This window comes from Typopeltis vanoorti, chromosome 6 (assembly GCF_054136105.1).
Source record: "Typopeltis vanoorti isolate ZY-2024b chromosome 6, IOZ_Tvanoo_1.0, whole genome shotgun sequence".
Taxonomy (NCBI): domain Eukaryota; kingdom Metazoa; phylum Arthropoda; class Arachnida; order Uropygi; family Thelyphonidae; genus Typopeltis; species Typopeltis vanoorti.
This window is the reverse complement of record NC_143554.1, coordinates 44937002-44964030: the sequence shown is the minus strand read 5'-3', so window position 1 is coordinate 44964030 and position 27029 is coordinate 44937002. Positions and strand designations below refer to the sequence as shown.

Below are 27029 nucleotides of genomic sequence, written 5' to 3'. Positions count from 1 at the left end.
TTATAACAATTCATTCATTAGTGTATAGGCTAGGTTACCATAAAACAATCATACTGATGCTTCTCCATTATCAATACCTGTCAATAAATATGAATTTCTTTTCACATTATCTTTTCATTTTTGATGTCTAGTGTTAGTAATACGTATAACATTTGCAGTGTTTTGTATCATACAAGAGAATATTGATGTAGGTACTGAAAGACAGATGATTCATTTTGTAAACAGATGACGTAAACTTACAGTATCAATAAATACAGTACAGTACTGTAAATGTATTTTCTCTTATGATCTCTTATGATCAGTAACTAAATTATTTCATTCTGGTGAGTGATTTTTTAAAATAGTTAGCCATAAAAATGTATAGATAGAAAATTTTTAAAATCTGTAACATTTATTTGTAAGATATATATAGGCACACTAATCGAATTTGGGTATCGAAAAAAAAAATGATGCACTAATCAGGGGTGCATTAAGCGAGGGATACTGTAGATTGTAATGTAACTTGTTTCTTGTGTATGTATGTATACTCCAGATGAGATGACCTGGAGTATGAAGGTCGAAATGTCAAATGGTTATTTATTTTGGTTTATTTAAACTGAAGCTATACTATAACACGGTACTGGTTTCTATAATTTTTAATAACGAATGTTGACTGCCATGTAACTAAGAAGGAACAGGACAGTGATTGCCCCCCCCCCAACAAGTTTTCATCAGCAGTGGGAAAAGGCATTGTAAGCAGATAGTTAAGCCAATGGCAGTGAATGTTTGGGTAAGCACATGGAAGAAGGTATTGCTTCCTATGTTTAAGAGGGAGAGATTGTTGTTGTTGAGCATATATTCAACAACGCTTTCTATGATGTTTGTTCAGGCGCTACCCCACACGCTGTTACTGTACATACTGTACACCCAATGCGAGATCCTTCGACATTTCTGCACATGTCAGAAGAAGGAGAATCCATTCCAATAACAGGGTAATCAATCCATCTTATGGAATGAGTTGTTTATTATTACACGTCGGAAAATTAACTTTTCTTTTATGAACATTGAAGTTTTTAAAGTGGTAACTATTTTACTTGTATAACAGTTGGAAAATTTTACATTTCTGCACGTGATTTCACGTGTTGGTAACAAATTTGTACATTGCCTTATTCCTTTCTAACCTTCGACATGAACTGACTCTTATTGGCACATTGCCAGCTGCAGGTCTCGGATCTGTGGTCAGCCAGCATGTCTATTAAAATCCCCCATTAAAAGTGAGTGGGGATGGTAACTGCATATGATGCCATTAAGATCATCTTGAGAAATATCTGCCGCAGGAGGAATGAAGATGCACCATATACCGCTATTATATTTCCGATCGAGAGTCTTATAGCAACTGCTTCTATGCTGGTGTTAATTTGGATTTGTTGGAAGGGGTTGCCCACAAGGATGACAGCTCCTCCATGGGCAGGTCCATCCTCTGTCCTGTCCTTATGGATAATGATAACATTAGGTAATTTGGATCATCACTTGAATTTGGGTATGTTTCATGCAAGCAGAAGCACATTGGTTTATACTTCTGCAAGAGAGAGAGAGAGAGAGACTTGATGTTGTCTGTTTTTGTCGGAATCCATGAAAATTCCATTGTAGGAATGTTTCCATTATTTCTTTTTGGTGGTATTATTATTATTATAATATCAACCTACCGAAGACTTATTGTGGGAGACCCAGTTTATCCACACAATTTATCATACCGTCATTGAACCCATTAATAGACAAAGTGCTAAGTAAATTAATGTGGAAATGGCAATTCGTTCCATTCATTCACAACTCTCCAAGTGAAAAATCTAGTCTTCATGCCCCTACTAACCACACTTCTACTCAACTTCCAGAGTTGAGTAAAACTCTTGTTCTGGCCCCTCTAGCTTAGTGCTGAAACATTTCCCCTGCATCAATAATATAAAACAGTTTAAGTAACTTAAATGTTTCTATCATATCCCTGCCTTGTAATTTTTTACAATCTGCCAAGTGAAGAGTATATGGTCACTTTTCCCCAATAGGAGGATATGTGGCCACCTTAGTTATGGATAGCTCTTCTGGTTCTATGACCAGGTCCAATACTCCTGCAGTTTGAATCCCCTCCATCACATGCTGCCTCAAGCAATTATCTCTCAGTAGGTGAATAAATTTCATTTCCTTCCTTCAATGTGATCTCTCTCTCTCTTGTCATCATCATCAAATTCCTGACATGTTACATGTATGTACAGAATCTTATATAGTACTACATGAAAAGTTACATCATTACTAACTTCCTATCAACAATTTTCCTCTAGATTAGCCTGTTATCTATCAACATTCCAATATTATCAAATCTTATATTTCTGTCTTCTAAGACACTTTTTACTGTATCAATTCACCTATATCTTGGCCTTCCTCTTGGTCTTTTTCCTCTCGACCTGGCAAAGAACACCTGTTTTGGTAATCTTTCCTCTCCCATTCTGTTTAAGTGATCATACCACCTGAGATTAGCTCTGCTAACACATTCCTGGATGCTAAAAGTATTAAGTTCTTTCCTAATATCCTCATTTTTAATATGACATTGCCACTGATGCCATCTGTTCACACCTCTAATCTTTCTCAGGACTCTCATATCTGTGGTCTCCAATCTTGTTTTATTTCTAACCCAGTTCTCAGATCCATAAGTTAAAATTGGTTTGAACACTGTCTTGTATACAGCTAATTTAGTGTTTTGGCTATTTCTCTCTTATTCCATATAAATTTATTCAGTTGACTTCCTACCATACCAGCTTTGCTAATACTGTTGTCTATTTCCAAATTTAATTTGCCATCTTCATTAAATACTGTTCTAAATAACTGAAATGTTTTACTTGTTCTATAGGTTCTCCATTCACAATGCAGCTGATGTTTTCAATCTTTCTGCCTATATTCAGTGTTTTTGTCTTTTCAATTGCTGATTTTCATACAAAATTGATTACAGCAGTTGTTCAATTTGGTCAGGGAATCCTACAGACTTGTCCTAGATTTATTTAACAGCCTGCATCTCCAATTTTGATATTAGGTTTAATACACCTTCCTTCCTTCATAATGTGATCCATATAGATAATGTACACCCTTGTACAACCTCAAACCATCTTTCTGTGCATCTTTCGATTCTAACTGATGATTTACACTCAAAATAGAGTTATAAGTTCTCCTATACAATTTTTCTTAGCCATTTCTCAAGAATACTTGCACTGTCTCTCTTCATTCCATCCTATATCTCCATAGTTGAAGTCCCCAATAATAATAATCACTCAACCTACACTCATTGTACTAACTTGCTGATGCATGTCTTCTAGATCATCCCTGGAACCACCTGGCCTACAGCAGTAACCAACCATATATTTTGTCTTATTGGTCTTGACCTCACATCAGACTGTTTCAAATGAACAATCATCCTCCTACCTAGCTTCCATTCTTTTTGGCTGCAATTTATCTACTATTATCAGCAGCAGCATCCTTCCTCCATCCTAGTTTCTCTATTTGGTTGTGTGAAAATTCATCAAAAATCTATAATCGAAAGATTGTTTAGCAAATGGCAATTCACCAAACGACATTTAACAAATGCAATTTATCAAATAAACTCATTGAATGATAGTTCATCTTTTGATGAATTCTTTCATAATTCAACAAAAGATTAATTTTTTTGAAAACTATTGTTCAATGAGTTTAGTAAGAATACCTATCATCACCCAAGATGCAGGCAGCATGTAGGTTTGTCAGTGAGACAAAATAATTATTTTGTTGTATTTTAGAACAAGTTTTCTGTAAGTATACATACTGCTTCAATTGTAAGATAGCAATTTATCTCTAGACAAAAAACAGGTTCATTCTACCTAATATTTTTACTACAACAATGATCAGATTGAAATCAAAACTGACAAATTTTAATAGATATCTTAACTAAATACACATAAAATACATATATTGACTAGAAGGAATATCATTCAAAAAAGCTAGATGTCTATATAACATATATATAAAGGGAATATCATGATAAACTTCAAATGCATCACAAGTTAATCCATTAAAAACTGCAGTCTCTTTGATAAATTCACTTCACTTCATGTCTTATAATTAATTTTTCAGTGAACTGTTCAATGATTTGTAGTTTTGACGAATTGTGATTTCTTGATGAATTGCAGATTTTTGACAAATTGCCTTTTGATAAATTGTGTTTTCAATTAACTGCTTTTTCAATTAATTAATTGTTGTATAATTAACTGAAAGTAATTTAAAGGACTTGGAATATTAATTGCTTTATTTACCTGAGAAAGAGAAGAGGTATCCATGCTATTTGTTGATGGGTTATCTAATAAAGGGTGTGCAAGCATTTATTTGATCCTCTCTGGTACTTGTTACATTATTTTTTAATAAGAGAATAGTCATGTAGTGGAATCCTTTTTGGAATATCTTCAGGAATTGAGTCCATAATGATTTCTCTCTTTCATTTGCTCTAAGGAGATAGCTAGCAAATGGTATCTTTCAGGGATATTGTAGCTGTCAGAAGGCAGAATTGATATCCATGTTAAATTCCCAATTGACATTGGGTTAGTTGGGAATTTGTATATTGTAATCAGTATAAGAGGGGTTTTATACTGAGAAGGCAACTATAAGAGGGTTTAGCAGATGTTGCTGCTACTGTTGTGTTACACTGCCTCTTGTGCATCTTATATGTGATGCACTGCGCTGTTTTTAACTTTTGTATCTCTTATGTCTAGTGGTCTCCTTCACAGTTAGGGCATTTTGGAGTTTTGCTCTTACAGGGGGTTACACTGCATGGCAGCTGGGTATTAGATTCCAGTGATGGTAGTCTGGAATATGGGATAGTAAAAAAAGACACAGGAGAAGTAGGGTGAAGAATACAGGAAGACAAGCAAAGAAAATGTGGAAGAATACAGAAAGAAAATTAATTCTTCTGGTTTCATTCTTCAGATGTCTCACATGGAAGGGAATTCCTAATGAGGATTACGGAGGAATTTCTCTACTGAGCTGGTAGAGAAATTTATGCAAGTACTTGAGAAAAAAGTTAAGAAAAATTGTGGAAGGGAAGGTTGGAGAAGAACAAGCCATTTTCAGGTGAAACACGGATAGTGAATATCAGATGTCTGCTTTAAGATAAATATACATACCGGCCACTGAATTAGAAACTTTTATTTAATACAGTGGTTTCCGTATATGCATATGACTGCCAATATTGATCCTCTTCAATTCCCTGTGCATAGTTCGGTGAGATATGAGTTGGGAACAGCCTTCATTAAATGCCACACACAGGAAGTTCTGATTGTCTGTTCAAACCTTCTCACATGACGGTGATCTTGTTTCTGACAGACTATCTTAGGATCACAGTTACGCCTCTTTGAAAAAGCAATGTGGGTTATTTTTCCACTGATTAAACACCTGGGATATCTCACCTTTTAAGAAACCAGTCAGCTTTGCTGTTTTCAAAATTGTGGCGCCAGACAGACAGGCACCCACAATAAACCCTTTATCGAATTTTGAAAGATCCTTTGTTTTTCCCATTGTGATCAACACTACTGATGATCACTGACTAAGTAATCATCAGTAGTGTTGATAGTTGTCTAGAACATATGGTGACACATATGACCAAGTATTTTGCATATACACTAAGTAAGTAAAGTTTAAATACATCTGCATAAAGGTTTCTAATTCAGTATCTCATATGTGTAGTTGAGAAATCACAGGAATATAACAGGATCTGTATTGAAGTTTTGTAGATCTGCAAAGGTATGTGACCAGATAACAAGAGGAAAAGCTGTTCAAAATGCTACAAAATGGTGTAAATGGGACATTGTATTGGGCAATATATAGTCTATATTTGAGTTGTAAGTCAGCAGTTAGACCTGAAGGAGGTACAGGAAGATAGTTTAATGTTATATCAGGTGTGAGACAAGGGTGCTTATTATGTTCACTGTTATTCATCATCTTTAGGTACAATATTTAGTGAAGATGGTAAATTAATGTGGAAATAGACAATGGAATTAGCAAAGCAGGTATGGTAGGAAGTCAACTGAATAAATTTATATGGAATAAGAGAGAGAGAGAGAGAGAGAGAGAGAGATTAGTCAAAACACTAAACTCGCTATCTGGATCACATTATGAAGAAAGTGATATCAGATATCAAAATTGGAGATATTAATCTTAGCTCTTTACTTTATGCAAATATTATATTCCTAAATAAATCCATTACAAATATGCAGGATTTTCTGACCAAAATTATTGCTTTAATAAATCAGCAATAAAAAGACAAACATACTGAAAACAGACAGAAACATCGAAAACATCAATTGCATCCTGAATGGAGAACCTATAGAACAAATCAAACGTTTCAGCAATTCAGGTACAATATTTAGTGAAGATGGTAAATTAATGTGGAAATAGACAATGGAATTAGCAAAGCAGGTATGGTAGGAAGTCAACTGAATAAATTTATATGGAATAAGAGAGAGAGAGAGATTAGTCAAAACACTAAACTCGCTATATACAAGAAGATATATCCTATATACTTTATTGTATAGCATATCTATATTAGTACCATGGGTTTGGGTGGGCTTAGAGACAGATAATCTAGAAATTTTGCTCTAGAGAGAGACCAGTCATGGAACATTTTCAAGTGACTTTAGATCTCCAATAAGAATTGGAAGATAAATTTCACCGCATTGAGTGATGAAATTCACCTTCAATTTAAAGACGTAAAAAAAAAACATCAACGTCCAAATTGAGACATGAATCCACAGCTTGGTTTGACATTAACATTTAACATTGTCTATGTACCATCACCTCCACAATACAATAATTGGGAATACTAAGTACTGAGGACATTATTCCCTTTGAATAATGTTATCTATATACTAGCGGTAGATGCCGTTGGTGTAGTTGCGGTTAGTTGTTGGTGGATTGAGTGGTGGAGACAGCAAGCTGTAGAGTAGGTGCCCTCCCTCGATGAGCCTGCGGACTCCCTGGTGGTGTCACATAATAATAATAAAGCATGAAATTCATAAAGGATCTTATACTGTGTAGAAATACAAATAATATAAATCAATCATGAAGCTATAAACACAAAGAAAGACACATTCAGTATATTTCAAACCTCAAATAATATCTATGCTGTCTTTATCTCTCTCTCTCTCTTGTAACATTCTTCTACAGAATACAATAGGTAATTTGATCTATGAAAAGAATGTTTCAGCTCAATGTCAACTGAATTAATATGGATGAAGTAGATTAAAAGACTATGTAATCAACACCCTTACACACACACACACACACACAGTTAGATGAAGAAAAAATGTTACCCTTAAAAGACTCCATTTCAAGAGTGACAGGGGAATTCATTTTGGGAATCTCCTTCTGCTGTAGAGAACACTCTTGATTTGAACAAATATGGATGTAAAAACTTTACAATATCTAGGAAACTGTCATCCCCCATTTAAATTGAAAACTGCCTAATTATGACTGGGCAGTTTTTTTTTTTTTTTTTTGTTGTTGTTGTTCATATTCAATTTACTTTATCTAGTTACTTTTATCCCTGCAAATGCTTTAGTCACTCTGAAATACTGGATTAAAATAATCCAGTAAAATTTTTTTTACCTGCTGTGTGATGAAATACATCTTCAATTTAAAGATGTAAAAAAAAAAACATCAATGCCCAAATTGAGACATGAATCCACAGCTTGGATGAAGTATTTAATAAGCCATTAAATTAAACCTTTTATTAATACTTAAATTCAAACTTACTACATTGGAATCTAAATCTTCATCCTCCAAATAAAGACTGCTATGTTCTAGATGGTCCACTACTTGACCTAATACCACTTCTACTCCATCAATGCAATTCTGAGAGGAGAAAAATACATATTACAACATTTATAGAGCAATATAATGTTTGTAAAAAATCTACCAAGTAGTAGGATGTTTCACAAAACTCCACTTGTGAAAACACATCACAATCTATTAATAATACTGCACATAATGCTATCATTAGGTTTACTCTCATTATTATTGTCATTACTCCTTCTACCATAGTAGTAGTAGTAATAGTATTACTATATAATAGTATTACTATATAAAAAAGATAATTAAGGTACCTTCTATAGTAGTAGTAGTAGAAGATATTTTAATTATCATTATATCTAACATTCTGACTTAACTTCGCTCATAGGTGCTTCCAAAATGCATTCCACTTACACGTCACTCTACATGTAAAAAATCTACTTTATACAGGCAGTCCCCCAGGTCATGAACGAGATACGTTCCCAAGAATATCTTTAAGTCGGATTTGTATGTAACTCCGATCCCTGATGAACAGCGCATATAAGGTAATAATAATAATAATAATACCCCTGTGCTAGCTGCTAGTGTAAAGATGCTGCACCGACAAACCGCTTACACCATGTGGGTTTGTTTACATGCACGGAAGAAACTAGTTCTCAAATTATTAATTATCCTTATGGGGAAGCCCATTTATAAGAATGGAATGCCATAAGTTGGGTCGTCCATAACCTGGGGAACACCCTCACTCACTGTCGTGTGTACAAGTGTGTTGTGCTCTGATGATGCCGAATTGAAAATCAGCGAAATATAAGTTAATAAAACATCTCTTTGATAAAATTGTGTGGTATTGTTAATACCATGAAAAATAAGTCATGGACATGGAAATCTGTGTTGTAACTAACTAAAGACTTTCTTTCTGAACTTCACAGAGGCATTTGATAGATTGTATATAAGATGTATTTATATTAAAGAAAATGACAGAAGGATTAGTGAAAGCCAAGACTACACTGGGGTGCAGTCTTGGTATTCACTAAGCTATTTTGCATAGAGAATAGCTGTTCTGACAAAAATTACAAGCAGTTACACTCATATGGCAACTGATTATACACACACACAGCCACATGAGAACAGAAACTAGCCATATTGTTTAATAACATTTGATGCATTTTAAGAGTTATTTGTGAATTACAAGTAACTCTTAAAACTGTGGCAAGTTGGTCAATCTTTGACACAGGAAGGTAGGGGTTTTCTGTCCAAGAAACTTGAATTTTTAACTTGTTGCAGAAAAAATTAACTATAAAACTCACACTATTTCAGGCATAATATACACCTATTAGTGTTTAAGGCAACAAGATGGTGGCATTCATCTGCCATAATCTCTCCCTGAAAGCCTCAATTCCTTGACTAGCTTGAGCTTTCTATTAGTGATGGGCTAATGGGGTGGGGAGGGGGCCTGACTGCCTCAATCTTCAGAAAATTAGTTAGGACTATTTCCTGTGGGTAAAAGGCATTTTAGATTCATTTTACATTTTACTTTTGTATAGTGCAGCATCATGTAGCTTGTACATATGTATGTTTTCCTGATGAATTACCTCAATACAGAGGTCAAAATGTCGATTGTTATTTGCTTAATGTTAAATAAAGTAATTATTCTAATGTGTGTTGTGTCTTCAAAAATTCTTCACTACGAATGCTGACCACTGTGTAACCTTAAAAGAAAGAATAAAAGTAAGTGGATTGCAGATACTGGTGGCCAGGAGAAAGACAGATGGCATAATAGGTCTACAAACTGTTCAGAGGGTATTATAGGATATCAGTTGATAAAATTTTTCATTATATGGCGGTATTGAGAAGACAAGGGGACATCTGTAGAAGTTAAGCTTGTGTGTTATTAAGAAAGGGATGAGGGCTGGATTTTTCTCTCACAGAACTGTGAGTGAGTGGAAAAGTTTACCTGTTGAAGTAGTGAATTGAATTAAATTAAAGATGCCAAGAAATTATATTCTTGGTTTTTCCTTCATCCAAATGTAAGCAAACAAAGTTTGCATATGAAGTCTCTTCGTGACTACTCTACTTATTATAGAGGATAATAGCTTTGTATTAATTGCCTTAATATCTCATAATGCAAAACACACATTCTTTTGTATGTGTATAACACCAATCATTATAGAAAGGGCCACTGCTCAGATAGGTTTCAGCCTTTACCAAGGTATGTTCAAGTGCTGGGATACCTCTCTAAAAACTCTGAGTGATCTACAAGATTACTCTAAATCTCACTGAGTGACCCTAAAGGATCACTACTAAACTCATCACTCCATGACAGGAAATTCAGCAGTGCTTCTCTACTCCCCAGGAAAGCATTATTAAACATCATTAGTAAGAGCAAGAAGCAACACCAATGTTGAAGTAATGTAGAAAGTTGCATATTTCCCACATACAAGTAGTGAAAGATGCATCATCTTATTATTAAATTACTTGGAATCAGAGATAGATATTGAAAGCTTTTTCACTTGGTTATAAATTAAATTAAAGATGACAAGAAATTATATTCTTGGTTTATCCTTTATTTAAGTGAAAGCAAATGAAGTTTGCACATAAATATCTTCACTACCAAGCTACTAGTATACAGAGGCTAATGACTTCAAATTAATTGCCTTAGTATCCTGCATTGGAAAGCATGCATCCTTTTGGGTGTGTATAATGCTAAGGTAAGTATAATTGAAATTATATGACCTCTGCATCACTTCAAACCTTGGTATCTTTTCTGAGTCTTGCTCCCACTAATGAAACCTCAGTAAAGGTAAAAACAATAGTGGCTCTTTCCATAATGGTTAGCATTATACACATCCAAAACAAAAGTATTTTGCATCATAGGATACCAAGACAATTAATGTAAGGTCATTAATTGTGAAGGATCACTTGGATAAAGAATAAACAAGAATATAATTTCTTGGCATCTTTAATTCAATTTATAACAAAAACTTTCAAGAAGTAGTGAGTGGATCTATTATTTGATGATATCTTTCAGTTTGATCTTAATGCTATGAGGAAATTCCAAAAGTAATGTCACCTTTGTGATAACTCCCAACCCAAAAGAGATATGTACATGAAATTGAAATCAAAAGAGAGTTTGAAGTTTTTAACTCCAAATTAATACTATTTCTCAACATAATTTCCATCATTTTCAATACATTTCTTGGCTGTATAACAACTTTTTTTTTTAAATTCAGAACATAATTAGAAGTGTACAAGATCCAAGTCAGTGTGCTGGCCTGGTTGGCCGAGTGGTTAGCGCATCCGCTCTCCAGCCAACAGGCTGCAGGTTCGAATCCTACCAAGGGCATGGATGTTTGCGATTGTCTTACTAACCGTTTACCATATGTACTGCTGTAAACCTGTGTTTCTCATGCAGTATGACCTTTGATGTCTTTGTTCCATAAAAAATCAACTGCTCCCTGCAAGTCAGTGCTATAGGCCAGAAGTTCCATAACTTCAAATCATATCTCTTTGATAGCCATTGAAGTGAACAAAATTGTTGTTCACCTCAATAACTCCATACTGTGGCTTGGATCAATTAGATCTTTGGTTATATCTTAAATTGAAGCTACATCTCAAGATGTATAGGTAGGGCTTAAAAAATATGCTTGTTTGTGACAAGTGAGAATTTTTAAATGATGAGTAAAAAAAAAATCGGGACAGTGCCTCGACTGGCATGCAAAACTAAGTGAGGGTATCAACATTTTATGCTGTAGTGAAGGAGTGTCTCCTCCTTGTTGCATTTGGGGACTGGAATGGCTGAGTTAGCAGATGATTTAATTTGACACTAGTAATGAAGGCATGACAGCAAACTATGTGATACAGTCTGGGCACACTCCGAGACAAAACAGAGATGTGGCCAGTCACCGTGGAAGAGACAGGGACCTCACCAAGTAACCTTCCGTAGTAAATCATGAAACAGAGAACCATGTCGGATTTAAGTAACAGAGACAAGGTTGGCCCTCTGCAACTTTTGTCTCTTGGAAACATTACAGGGAAGAAGAGAAAGAAACTCGGGAACGTAAGATGGATACTATGAAAATAGCATATGATGAGGTTACCTTAAACCCTCCAGGGAGGGTATCTCCTGATCCTTCATGTCTGAAAACCAAGAATCTCCTCTTAAGGATTGCAACTTGGAATGTAAGGATCTTATATGAAGCTGGGAAGTTAGATAACCTTATACAAGAACTTGAAACAATGAAAATTGACATTGCTGGTATCAGTGAAGTCAAATGGACTAATAGTGGAAAAATAAACAGAAAGAGCCATTCAATTATATACTCATGTGGAGCAGTCATAGGAATGGAGTAGCATTTGTACTAAAAAATAAGATTGTACAATCCTTACTTGGATTTTGGTCCATAAGTGACAGGATAATTGCATTAAAAATTGCAGCTCAACCTTTTAATATTTTTATTGTCCAAATATATGCACCTACTTCTGATTATCCAGATGAAGATGTAAAATGTTTCTATGAAGACATTCAAAATGCACTAAACAATGCTAAATCAGATGATATAACTATCGTTATGGGAGATCTAAATTCTAAAGTAGGCTCAGAAAATATCTCTTCCTGCATGGGAACCAGGATCTGGGACATAGAAATCCAAGAGGAGAAAGATTAATACAGTTCTGCGAAGAGAACAATCTGGTAATAGCAAATGCTTTATTTAGCCACCCTCCTAGAAGATTACACATGGAAAAGTCCTGGAGGCAGCTGTAGGAACCAGATTGACTATATAATGATTAAAAACAGATTCCGGAATAACATCTTACAAGCCAAAACATATCCAGAGGCTGATATTGGATCAGACCACAATCCTGTGGTCATTAAAGTAGCAATAAAATTAAAGAAAACAATGAAACCTCTAAACATAGAAAAATATGATCTTGGCTCCCTTAAAAATCAAGAAATACAAGATAAAATTTTAAATGAACTGGCACAATCCACTGCTGTTAATGTTCCTGATACAACCAAGTATCCTTACCCTAAAGATGAGATTGAGGATAGATGGCAGAAATTTAAAGAGGACATAAAAAAGGCAGTAAAACAAACAATTCCCAAATTTGAGAAGAAAATGAGTAAGCCCTGGATGAATGACAAGATACTGAAAATGATGGAGGAAAGAAAGAAACACAAACATTGTCCTGAATACAAGAACTTAAACAAGGAGATCAGGAAAGAATGTAGGATTGCAAAAGAACTATGGCTCAACAACAAATGCAAGGAAATTGAACTTCTGGACACAACGCACAAAACCAGAGAACTTCATGAAAAAGTTAGGGAGCTAACTACCAAATCTTGCAAAAGGGTAGGCTCTCGTTGCATTGAAGATACCAATGGAAACATCCTAATGGAGAAAGACAAAATAAGGGATAGATGGGTAGAGTATTCAAAGGAACTCTACAATCATGATAGAATAGAAAAGCCAATGCAAGGATTTCGAGAGTCCTACTATTCTTACCTGGGAAGTAACAAATGCCATTAGGAAACTGAAACCAGGAAAAGCTCCAGGAATGGATGGAATTATGGCAGAATATCTAAAGGCTTTAGATGATAAGGCTATAAGATCACTGACTGACATATGTAACAAAATATACAAAACTGGACACCTGCCAAAAGATTTTAAGCACTCAATGTTCCTACCAATATCTAAACAATCGAAGACAATCAAATGTGAAGAATATAGAACAATCCGTCTGATCAGTCAGATAGCAAAAGTTATGTTATATGTCACATATCATCCTAGAAAGAAATAAACATAAAATCAATATAATGAATTTAGTTTAATCCTTTATCCAAGTGTAAGCAAACAAAGTTTGCGCCTGAAAATATCTTCAGGACTGGGGTAAGGTAGTGCAACACCAGACAACTCCGAGAAGAGAAAAGATGGAGCTTGGTCCATCTTTTCTTGGAGTTGCCTGGTGTTGCACTACCTTACCCCAGTCCTGAAGATATTTTCAGGCGCAAACTTTGTTTGCTTACACTTGGATAAAGGATTAAACTAAATTCATTATAGTCTAACCAAGTGAAAAATAAACTTCAAACATAAAATCAAATTGGAAACTAATGAAACACAATCTGGTTTCCAGGAAAATAAAGGAACTAGAGAAGGACTCTTCAACATTAGAACTATTATAGAAAGATATCTAGAGAAGCAGAAAGAAGTCTACTTATGTTTTATTGACTACACAAAGGCCTTTGACAATATACAACATATACAACATGAACAACTAATCAAATACATCAGAAATTTAGGAGTAGATGCCTCCAACGATCTCTCACAAAGATGCCTCCAACGATCTTGAGCCTCTCTCTTCCATGTTCTTAGGTGGTCTTCCTGGTTTTCTCTTTATTCTTGGTTGCCAGTTGAGTATTCTATATGTCCATCTGTTATCCCTGAGTCTGGCTATGTGACCTGCCCATCTCATCTTGCTTTCATATACTGCAGTTACCACATCTTTTATGCCTGATCTCTTTCTTAGTTCCGTGTTTCTAACGTGTTCCATTCTGCTGATGTTACAAATCCTGTGTTCTATTGCACGCTGAGTTATTCTGAGAGTCACTTCTTCTTTTCTTGTTGTGTTCCATGTTTCTGATCCATATGTGAATGATGGTAGAATATCATTATTAAATAGTTTTGCCTTCGGAGAGATGCCAAGATTTGGATCAGTAAGTGTTTCTTTTAGTCTGTTGAATGATAGCTATGCAGCTTTCTTTCTTTTCTTTTCTTTTTTTTTTTTGCTAGTTCTTCAGATAAATCGTTATTCATTTTTATTGTTTGTCCTAAGTACTTGTATGAGTCAACTTGTTCTATAGGGATGTTATCAATATATAGGTGACTATCATTTGTGTAGATGTTTTTGATCCATTTTGTTTTTTCTAGATTCATTTCTAAGCCTATCTTACTGCTGTTTGTGTATACTTTTTCACCCATTTCTTCTAGGTCTTTTGGGTTGTGGGATATCAGTACTAGATCATCGGCAAACATAAGAATTTGTAGCTTTTCACCATCTATGCTTATTCCTCCATTTAGGTCTATTTTTTTCAGAATGTATTCTAAAGTGCTGGTAAATAGATTTGGGGAGATCACATCGCCTTGGTGGACCCTTCTCTTTACATCTATATTTATAGGTTGATCAAATAGGGTTATTTGTGTGGTCTGATTTTTGTTAATTTCTTTTATCATGTGGATATAAGTAGGATCCACATTTGTTTCCAGTAAGGCACTGATGACTGCATTGTGTTCTATAGTATCAAATGCTTTTTTAAAATCAATAAAGAGGAAACATAGAGGGATTCGGTATTCTCTGCATTTTTCTGTTAGTTGTGAAATGATCTGGATATGATCTATTGTGGAGAAGCCTCTTCTGAATCCTGCCTGCTCTCTGCTGGAGTTGTCTTCTAGAGTGTTTTGGATTCTGTTCAGTATTACTCTGTTCATGATCTTATATATATGTGAGAGAGTAGACAGATTGGACAATAGTTTTTTTATGTCTTCCTTGTTTCCTTTTTTGAATAGAAGTATGGTTTTTGAGGTTTTCCATTCCTCTGGAATCTTTCTTTCTTTGAAGTACCACGTGAATCTGGCAGCCAAGGCTTTGAAAATAATTGGTCCACCTTGTTGGATTTCTTCAGCCTTAACATGATCAAGTCCTGAGGCTTTTCCTTGACTCATTTTCTTAAGGGCATGTTCTATTTCTTCTGGAAGTACATCTGGTATATTGCTTGGTTCTGAAACTTGGCACTTAGTTGCATAGAGATCATTATAAAAATTCTACACAATTTCTTCTATCCTTTTTCTATTAGTATGTTTTTCTCCATTTTGATCCTATAAAGCAGATGGAATTGACTGTTTAAAATTTAAGTCTTTATTTTTTTCAGGCTGGTTTTTGCCTGCACTGCTTCTCTTAATTTTTGTATCCTGAAAGCTTTGTAGTCTTCTGGAATTCTTTTCCTTAGTAACTTACAAATAATTTTGTATTCTAGAAAATTTTCTTCAGATTTCTTCGCTTCTTTTTCTCATTTTCGGTAGTTCCATAGTTTGAGGTGAGAGTCATTCTCTTTTCTTTTGTTTCACAGGAATTTCTGATTTTTTCGTGCACTCGTTGAATTCATTAATAGTCAATATAGTCATCATTTATGTAACAGTTCTTAATAGTCCATTCAGTCTCTCCTATGTACTTCCTGAACTTGTGGTAGTCTATTTGTTTGGGTTGTCTTTTGTAGTTTGATGTTGCCTTGATATGTTGTTCTTTTTTTGTGGTCTATTCTTATAATGGCTCTGAGGAGTCTGTGGTCAGAATCTATGTTGAAGTATGTTTCGCCTATTGTACCAACATTTTGTACCCGTCTTTTACAGTCTATTAAAATGTAGTCAATTTCATTTTTTGTGTCTCCATTCGGTGATTGTCAAGTCCATCTTCTTCCTAGGCATTTGTTGAAAAAAGTGTTCATGATAAAGAGTTGTTCAGCTGCAGCAAATTCAGTTAATCTCTCTCCTCTTCTATTTCTTTCTCCTAGGCCATGTAGTCCTATAAACTTTTCATCTTCTTTTCCATATCCTATTTTGGCATTAAAGTCACCACCAACGAATGTGTATGTTGACTTATAATTTAATGCCTGTTCAAGATTCATGTAAAAATTTTCTATTTCTTGATTATCAGCTACAGATGTTGGAGCATAGCAGGATATAAGAGAAAAATGCATGTGGTAGTCTATTTGTTTGGGTTGTCTTTTATGGTTTGATGTTGCCCTGATATGTTGTTCTTTTTTGTGCTCTATTCTTATAATGGCTCTGAGGAGTCTGTGGTCAGAATCTATGTTGAAGTATGTTTCGCCTATTGTACCAACATTTTGTACCAGTCTTTTACAGTCTGTTAAAATTTGTTGTTTCATTTTTTCCTTTTTCTCTTATTACCATGCTGGTAATAAGAGAAAAAGGAAAAATATATTTGGGTCAACTAATTACAGAGAATGGAAAGTGTGATAAGGAAATATTAAGAAGAATAGAAATTGCTAGATCAACCTTCATTAGCATGAAAAACATTCTAACCTCAAGGGAAATTCACACAAAAACAAGAATTAGGCTGTCCAAATAATACGTATGGCCAACACTGCTATATGGAGCAGAAATCTGGACAATATCAAAATATTATGAAAATAAACTAAAGCCTTTGAGATGTGTATCCTCAGAAGAATTCTTAGAGTCCCATGGACTGCCAAAAAAAACTAATTTAGAAATATTAGAGATGACTGGAGAAGATAGGAATCTGTTGAAAACCATTAAGAAAAGGGAAACCACCTACCTTGGTCATATACTAAGGCATGAATCCCTACAAAAAACACTTCTAGAAGGAATGATACAAGGAAAAAGAAGAGGAAGACAAAAAACAGATTGGATGGGAAATATTAAGGACTGGACCTTTTTTTGTCCTATGAAGAATGCAAAAGAGAAGCACAAAACCGTACATGGTGGAAGCTCATGGTAGTCCACTTCCTGGAAGTAGATGGCATCTGACAAGAGACAAAAAAAAAATCTAGGAGTTTTGGTTTAATCGAAAATTTAATTAATGTAATGTTGATACTGTTTTATATGGTAAACTGTTTTTGTATGTTTATCTTACTTCTTGAATATATATTGGGGAATAGTGGTCATTACAAATACCAGTTCTGTAAATTATCACTGATTTTGTCATAATGGAATTTGACTGATGAGAGGTTAGTATGCACACAACATTTTAACTCATAGAGCGGTCAGTCATATTCGTGAAGAAACCAATTAATCATCACATGGCAATATAAAATAGATAAACAGCAAAACATTGTAATTAGCTTATTTCTTACCCAATAATGGAATATGTAAAATTTGACATTAATAGCAGATGCTGAAACTTGGGGAAGTTGATAAAGAGGTATTATTTATTTTTACAAAATTTTAATTATATTGATTCTAGATGTTTTTCGAATGCTTTCTGAGTTGTTGCTGTTGTATGATATCACTGGCCCTGTTGTTGTATGATATCACTGGCCCTGTCTATTCGACAATGTTTCAGAGCCAATCCGAATTAAGAAACACGATTAAGAAATAGAAATATATATGTGTGTAGACTGAAAGATTTTATTTTATTTAGTTGTGACTATGATATATTAGGTACCCATGGTAGAGTACACCCAGGCTAACAGCTTATAAATGAGATATTTGGCTGACTGTGAGCTAGCACAAAATTTTCCAAGCTCTGTGTATGGAATTTTGTCAAATACCCTTGAGATGTATTGTTTTATGCTCTCCTAGATTTTTGGTTTGGTGAGCAGTGAATGAATTCAAGGAGCATATGATAAATGTTGGAAGATTTTTTCCACTTGGGTAGACTATAAATTATATATTTAGTTTAATCCTTTACCCAAGTGTAAGCAAACAAAGTTTGCACCTGAAGTATCTTCAGGACTGGGACAACTCATGGCAAAGGTGGACTGAGTTCTCATCATTTTCTTTAGTATCCCATATCCCATTATGGGAAGGGTCACTACCCAGACCGGATTCGACCTGTGACACCTTTTGGCAACTGGCATATGGAAATATGACTTTTGCATTGTTTCAACCTTGGTATCACCTCTGGGTCTGGCTCCCACCGAAGAGACCTCAATAAAAGTCTAAATCAGTCTGGGTAGTGACCCTTCCCATAATGCATAGCATTATACATGTCTGCAAGGAGATGTGCTTTGCATTATGGGATACCAAGGAAAGTGATGAGAACTCATAAGTAAATATGACCTCTCCATTTTCTGCCTTAGTATCACACTTTTGGGTCTGGTGCCCACTGACGAGACCTCAATAAAGTTTGAAACTGGTCTGGGTAGTGGCCCTTCCCTTAATGCATAGCATTATACATGTCCGCAAGGAGATGTGCTTTGAATTATGGGAGCCGAGAAAAGGAGTGATGAGAGCTTGGTCCCCCTTTACTACGAGTTGCCTCAGTCCTGAAGATACTTCAGGCACAAACCTTGTTTGCATACACTTGGATAAAGGATTAAACTAAATTTATTATGATGAGAACTCAGTCCACCTTTGCCATGAGTTGCCCCAGTCCTGAAGATACGTCAGGCGCAACCTTTGTTTACTTACACTTGGATAAAGGATTAAACTAAATATATAATTCATATGATAAATATTGTGTGAATAATGGTTAGTGTGAGTCTCCTGCAATGAGTCTTTTGACTCCATGGGGATACCTGTATCATAATAATAAAAGACTAAGATGAAGAAAAAAGTTGGTCCTTGTTAGAGATCTAAAAAGCAGAGTTGGAAATGAAGACTAAACATACAGAAATATTTTGAGAAAATCTGGAGAAAAGAGCAAACTAATAATAGTGGCAAGTACCTACAAGATTTTTGTTCAGGGCAAGGACTAGTCATCAATAACATCAGGTTTCAATATGAAGATATCCAAAAATTCACATGGAGAGGAGACAAGAAATAAGAACTATCTCATTTATTATGTTAATGCTGATTGTGTTATTTTCATGCTGGTTCAGGACACAAGTATACAAGGAATCTGAAATAGGAAGCGATCACTATTTATTTTTAAGTAGAATAAAAATAAATATTATGATGGAGAATAAAAGTACTCTAAAAGTTTTAAAGAAGAATCAAAGTTGGGCAGCTTTCAGAGGCAAACTGTAAACTTAAGTATACAAATAATATTTGAGAAAAAATCGAGTGTGAAAACAAATTTTGGAGAGACTCACTGGCAGACTCTGAAGAAAACACCGAATGATTTAGACAGAAACATTTGCAAGTTGCAAGAATATAAAATTCACAAGGGGATAGTGGACTCAGAAAGTTAAAAAGGCAGTCATGGAAAAGAAGAAAGTGTATTAATAGTTCCTAACAGGTAAGTCATATGTGTTCTGAGAGAATACAAAGAAAAATATAAAAGTGAAGCAGTGCATAAAAGTAGCTAAACAACAGTTCTTGAAAGAGTAGGATCAGAATATATAAGACAAATATGAATGTTGCAAGTAGTTCTGGAGGCTATTGGTAAAACTCAGAAATAGAGGAAAGAGTACAATAAAAGGAATCACAGATGATAAAGAGACATGAAGACTGAAGAATAAAAATATCCTAGTTGTTTGAAGAATTACTTGGAACGATTGTTAAATGAAACAAGAAGTGACAGAAGAGTGGTAAGAAATATTTTAGAGGAATTCATTCAGAAGTTTTTATATAAATACTTCAGGTAGAAAAACCATCAAAAGCCTGAAATGAGGAAAGGTAGCTGGAATAGATGATATTCAACCAGCAATGCTCCACTACAGATATAAAAGTTTTATAGTAGTTGAATTGCATAATTCAGAAGGCATGGTTAAATTTCAGATGATTGGAGTGTAGGTCTTCATAGAACCTATCTATAAAAAGGGAAATAAAACTGAGTGTGAGAATCACAGTGAAATTTCCCTATTGGATGTTCCAGATAATATTTATGCAATCATGCTTGAGAAGAGACTAAGAAAATTATGGAAGGAAAACTTGAAGGCCAGTCTAACATAGATTGTCTACGTTAACATAATAATAGAATCTAATACAAGACCATACCACCTGAGGTTAGCAGGGCTAACCTCAGGTGGTGTAGTCACATAAATGGAATGGGAGAGGAAAGATTAACAAAACAAGTTTTTTTTTTTTTTTTTTTCCAGGATGGCAGGAAAAAAGACTCAGAGGAAAACACCAAGACCTAAGTAGATTGATGCCAGTAAAAGAAAGTACCTTGGAAGATCAAAATATAAGACTGCAATACTGGAGTCCTCAGATAACAGACTAATTTGAAGGAAAATTTTCAACAGGATGTTAGTATCAACGTAAATTTTTCATGCAGTTCCATGATGGTATGTAGTGCTATAAGAGGAGTACCCTATATACTCTTCTTGAAGGTACATATTAGGAATTTGATAATGATGAGTCTAAAGTTTATATATGAAACTTAAAACTTAGTATACCTAAATACATATTTTTATCCAGCACTATAGCAGGTGATGATTACTTTCTATTCCAAATCCCAAGATATACTCTTTCATCTTGGATCTGAAGCAGAAATCTAGCAAATTCTCACTGTTATTATTAGATTTATCCTTAATCCAAAATTTTGCAAAACATTTTAATAACTCTGTGGAAAATAAGCATATATAAAGCTATATGTTTATTTTCCACTCTGCTGTTTAGGTCTCCAACAAGAACCAGCTTTTAGTAATGCCAGCTGATCTTCCTAATAACTCAAAATTCCTCAGATTCTTCCCTGCTACAATCTTTTACAGGATGACAGGAGCAAAGCTCTGGAAATGCACCCATATCACCAAATTTGAAAATGACTTCCTTTCAAGAAGTTTAGTTTCATTGTTTCTAATATTAGTTATTCCTTCCTTTCTGTGATCTTTTATGTCTGAAAAAATATCTTATAATCATTATTTAGAAGGAACTCACCTGTTTATGTTTTCTCAGTATCACACCAAATATGCGAACATAGTATTTTGTAATTCTTCTGCTAGTTCTTTGCTATGTACATGCCAATATATGACCATTGTGAATAACAAATAATAATTTCAACATCAACACTAGAGATTTTATTTGAGAAGCTAATTTTTTCAATCTATTTTAGAGTTTCAAACATGAATAAAATATTTCACTACTGATACAACGTATAATTAAAAACATTAAATGCTAAAACGTTAGTCCAAACTTTTTTTTTTTTGAAGCTCTAAATTACTTTTTTTTCTAAGGCAATTTCTTTCCAATGAGTCCTTTGGCTTTGTGTCAACGAACAGCTTAATTGAGCAACTGCCTGCAGATGAGCTAAGTTATACAATACAGACACTATGCAGGTATAGTAGGCTGAAAATTAACAACATACTTTTAGCACATCTGTCATAATTTTAATTGTTATATATTATGTACATATATCTAAAAGCATAAGTTAGTATTAAAAGAAAATTTAACTTTATCCTCAGTTTCCATTTAGTATAATAATATCAGAAAATCAAATCTGAAACACCTATAAAAGGTAGTTAACAATTAAAATTTAATTTCTGCAATTTTATAAAGTTTTTTTAGAATGGACAATACAAAAGCAAGTATATACATTTTTTTAGGGTTCTCAATAATGTAGTCCCATCTTATACATGCTGATGTTGTCATGAGGAAAGCAGTGCAATTTTAAGAGCATTTAATGCACCTGTCAACAAATAATAGTTACAAATCAGGTATTCCAGAAATGGATTATCAGAGAGGCTACCTGTTGCCAACTGAAAAACAGGGCTTTCTCAATAACAAGTTATTAAAAAGGAAATTAAAAGTAAATGTGACAATTGTAGAGAAATTTATTAAATGTTTCATAAAAGATTATGCAAACATGCTTTTAATTAAAGGAGAAGAAAATTTGTTGAAGGAAGGACAAGCTGGAGCCAAACTGCTGAGACCTTTTTGCTTTATAGTAAATGGTTCATTATTACAAACAGGACTAAGGCAATTAACTGTGACGAAACTTGAACAAAATCTCTGAGGAAGTGCAGAGAACCAATAAGGGCTTCTGACTCAATGTTCAATCTTAACATTCTGAAACTATTTCCATCAATGAACAAGGGAAAAAACAGTAAAAAGTTTGTCCTTGTTCAATGTGTCCATCATCTGTGTGTGCACTTAATGATGAAGCATATCACTGTGAGATCATGTAGATATCATGTTTTATATAAAACAAACAAGGATGCACTGGGAATGTAGAACTTAGCCAAATTATATTCCGTATAAACTACAGAATATAATAAACTACAAACAAACAGGATAGTAAAAAAAATGTCATTCTAGATGAGGCATCATCCACTTATAAGATAAACTATTTCCATCACTGAACAAGGAAAAACAGTGTATTCGGTGTTCTCAAAGCTTCAAATTGAACATAAACGAAGAAAGGCATCCTCAACATTAGAAGCAATAACAGAAAAGATAATGGTGGGGTTATTAGCAGAGAAGCTACAGAATACTATGTTGACATAACCAGTAGATGAAGACTAAAACAGGAATGATATTACTAAATAATAACTGTAGGCTGTTGTATTAGGGCAACAGTGATCAGAGAAAGAAGGAGAGAGAGAGAGAAAGGAGATAGAAAGGAGAATTTAACACTAAACATGATGATAAACTTCTTGAAGAGTAGTCAACAAACTTGAAAAATGGGAAATTGGACAAGGAGACTTATTAGTATCCACAGTCCCACAGATGGTTCCAGAAGGAAAGATGATAATGGAGGAATTTTCAAGTCATTAAAAAAAGAGGAGAGAGAGAGATAGTGAGAGAGAGCTGATTTAAACAAAAAAGTAATGCCTAGAATGTTGTGAAAAACTAAACAGCAGAATAAATAAATCCCAGACACACAGAAATGTTTTGGGAAAATTTGGAGAAAAGAGAAAATTTAATAATAACAATAAAAACTTCATGGATTTTCACTAAGGATGTAGACTAGTCATTACTAAACATCCAACATAAAGATATACAGTGAATTCATGTGGGGAGGGGGGAATATACAAAAGAAAAGTCACATTGTTGTAACTGTTAACAGTAATATTATCATTACACTGATCCAATATACAAGAGTATGCAGTGGATTTGAAACAGCAGCCATCACTATTTAGTTTCAATCAAGTTAAAATGAGTATTACATTCAAATTAAACAGGAATCAAAGCATCTTTAAGAGGTGAACTGTAGTTTGAAATAAACAGATATTATTAAGAAAAAGTGCAAGCATTCGAAAAGAACTAAACTAAGAGATCTAGTGGCAAAATATGAAGAAATACTGAATGAATAAGCTGGAGTGTTATGTGTAAAAGTATTTGCAAAAAGAGAAACGTCAAAACTTCATGGTGAACTCCATGACAGATGATAGAGGTAGTCCTGTAAATCACACTGAAAGTAAGTTAGAATGTATCCTTAGAGAATACAGGGAAATATATCAGAAAGACTAGGCTCACTCCTGAAAAGAAGTGGACAAAAAAAAAACCCAATTCCATGCTTAGTTGTTCCTCATTTTGCTGCTTAATTTTCTTATCCTCCCTATGCTCTTTTAAACACCAATCGACTTTCTGTAATTCCCGATTCTCTCTAAACATCTGTTTAACTTAATGATTTTGGAGGCTAAATCATTTTCCAAATCATCTTTAGTGGGCAAGAGTTCCTGTTCTCAACTATATATACGGTACTGTAACAGTATCCTGTTCATCTTTTCATTTTTGAGGGTGCGTGACTGAAATTGGTGAAGATGATGATGATGACAAATAGTTAAGAAATTACGGATATACAGTAAGGATGATTATTTAAGCTTTGATGATCTCAATAAAGTGTACAATAAGATATTGTAAGAAAAGCTGTACATAAAAATAAGTCTGTAGGATGTAAGCATAATCTTATACAGAACAAGTTGCATGCTATCTCTGCTGTTATTTATATATCTGCAAGAATAATATTATTAAGTAAAGTATAATAAACCTGATATTCAAATAAGAGACACTGAGCTTAGTTCTTTACTATGTGGTTTACACTATCTTCTTGCAACTTGTCAGCAAGCAGCTGCCTGTTTTCAGATTCCACTCTACACAATTCCTCCAGTCCTCATCCCATAGGCCTCTTTTCTCCATCACTTTCACAACGGTCCCTTCCTATATGCTCCTGATCTTCCTCGTTTTCTCCTTCCAGGGAGCAACCAGTTCATAATTCTTAATGGCCATCATTCTTCTCTAATTTTCTGGATGCATCCATTTCAAAGCATATACCTTCATCATAGGCTGTTAAATTTTCATCTCTGTTTGAATATATGTATTTCTCAGACAATTCACATGGGTGGCTCTTATACTTTGTCTGAAGAAATCCATTTTTACAACTTCTACTTGTCTCCTCTGGCTGTTAGTGGGTGTCCAACATTCATATCCATAGGTCATTATACTCTCTATAATCACATGCTATTTCATGTGATTATAGAGATATACCATCTTAGTTTTCCTTCAGACCTTATGATTCCATAAAACACTATTTGTGGTTCTAATAGTCATTCATTCCTGTCCTGTTTGAAACAGTGTCTACTTCACACTGGCTGAATTTACCCAAATATTTGAAGGCATCCACTGATTTTATGGTTCCCATTTGTAACTTAAGATCTTGCACTATCACCTCCAACAACTACATACTTGGTTTTTAAAAGATTAACTATCAGGCCCTAGCAATTATACATATTATCCAACAGTTATCTCATCTGGTATTCCACATCCTCCTTGTCCTATGCAAGAATCACCTGATCATCTGTAAAAAGAAGAGAATGTAGGACTTGCTCTCCTATGGGTACACATATTCCATAGCAATGCCTGTTCCAATCCTCCAAGGCTGTATCCAAGTAGATCTTGGATACAGAACAACAGTGGTAAATAAATAAATTCCGTGTGATGATACAGCGTCCCCCCTTTATATGGGAGTTCACGGTACCATCTAGTCCTCCCAAATTTCATCCGGGCTCCAGAACTGGCATAGACTGAAGAACCAGACCTATGGCTGGGTCAGTATTCCTGACTGTAGTCCGTGTGTGTGTGTGTGTTCTCGGACCAGTTTGCCTGCTTGCGGGATGAAAAAACCTGCTGTCCACACCCAAGACCGGCTAACTAGGCTATGGCTGAGGAAGATCCTTGAGCTCCTCACGTCGTTGATGGGAATTAAATGTAGGACACTCCTTCCCCAAGCATATGGTTGCAAAGCATAAAGCCACTAGGCTAACCGTGTGGACACAATGGTGGTGACATACAACATCCCTGCTTAAGCCCCTTGCTAGTAATAAATTCCTCAGAAAGTTTGTTCCAATCTTTATAGTAGACATAGATCCTTTGGACATCCTCTGCACCATGTCTGCTGGGCCTTCATCTATTTCTGCTTTCTTCAATACCTGCTAACATCGTCTTCCTTGGGACAGTATCATAAGCTTTCTACATATTTACAAAAATCAAATGGAATTCTTTATTTTTAGCAACCATTTTTTAGTATTGAGTCAAAAAGATTAGCTTCTTAATGACACCTAGTTTTTTAATCACACCACCCAACACAAAAATTAAGTGTCATTAACACACTAAAAAACAGGGCTTGAAGATTTGTTCCAGTGAACAAGCACTTAAACATGAATTAAAAGTTATCAACAATACCTTCCTGAAAAATGGCTACAGCCAAAATGCCATCAACAAAATTCTTCACAAGACTCCACTTAAAAATAAACTACATTACAATAAAACTGTAGCCATTCCATACATTAAAGGTATACCAAATAAAATAAACAGAATACTACGGAAATACAACCTTAAAATTAAAAAAACCTATTCAACTCATATAGGTGAAACAGGGTACACAATTCCTATCAGAAAAAAGGAACATAAACAGCATATTAAATTTAATAGCTATGTAAATCTAGCCTTTCTGATCATGCTCTGAATACTCTATATAGAACTGACTGATGTTTACATCACACCAAAATGTGGTATAAGTGTAAATTTGAGGAAGCCTGTGAAATTCTTATCAACCATCTTAATCTTAACAATAATGGTGGTCCAAAAATCCTAAGAATATGGATTGCACATATTCTACCCACTTAACCTTTAGGTTTAAGAGTTAATTATAATTAGGACTGTAAGCAATCCAGGATCATAACTCTAATATAACACTCTTGTTAATTTATGGATTAGGCCACCACTTTGCTGTATTAAAACTATCTATATGAATTTGTTCTCTGATGATGTTATATATAGAATATAGCTTTGATATAGGGCTTTTTTTTGGTCAAATCACTGTCACTTTGGCTTACTGTTAAAAATGTAATATAGTTTGTCTTTGTATATATATGTGCATACACCAGATGATAACTTTAATATGAAGGTTGAAACGTTGGGAAATTAAAGTAATTATTTCTAACATGGTTGTGGTCTCCATAACTTTACTAAAATGAACTAAAATGTGTGGAATGTATAATTCTTCTGTATAATAATGAATGTATGATAATGTATAATGTATCACCGAAATAAATCTTTTGCATAGAAACATTTATTCTCTGTTCCATCCTAAATTCCTACTCCTACCTGAGCCTTGGT

At 34.4% G+C, this 27029-nt stretch overlaps 1 protein-coding gene across 2 annotated transcripts in view; it reads right to left on the bottom strand.

Moving 5' to 3' along the window:
* Ubr3 (Ubr3 ubiquitin ligase) overlaps nt 1-27029 on the bottom strand; it is a 542232-nt gene that overhangs the window by 55385 nt on the left and 459818 nt on the right. For both annotated transcript variants that reach the window (XM_090394146.1, XM_090394147.1), the window contains exons 30-31: nt 21634-21758; nt 7798-7896 (exon numbers count right to left, since the gene is read on the bottom strand). In XM_090394146.1, the coding sequence (XP_090250272.1) occupies nt 7798-7896; nt 21634-21758 (224 nt within the window). The remainder of the gene's footprint in view (nt 1-7797; nt 7897-21633; nt 21759-27029) is intronic.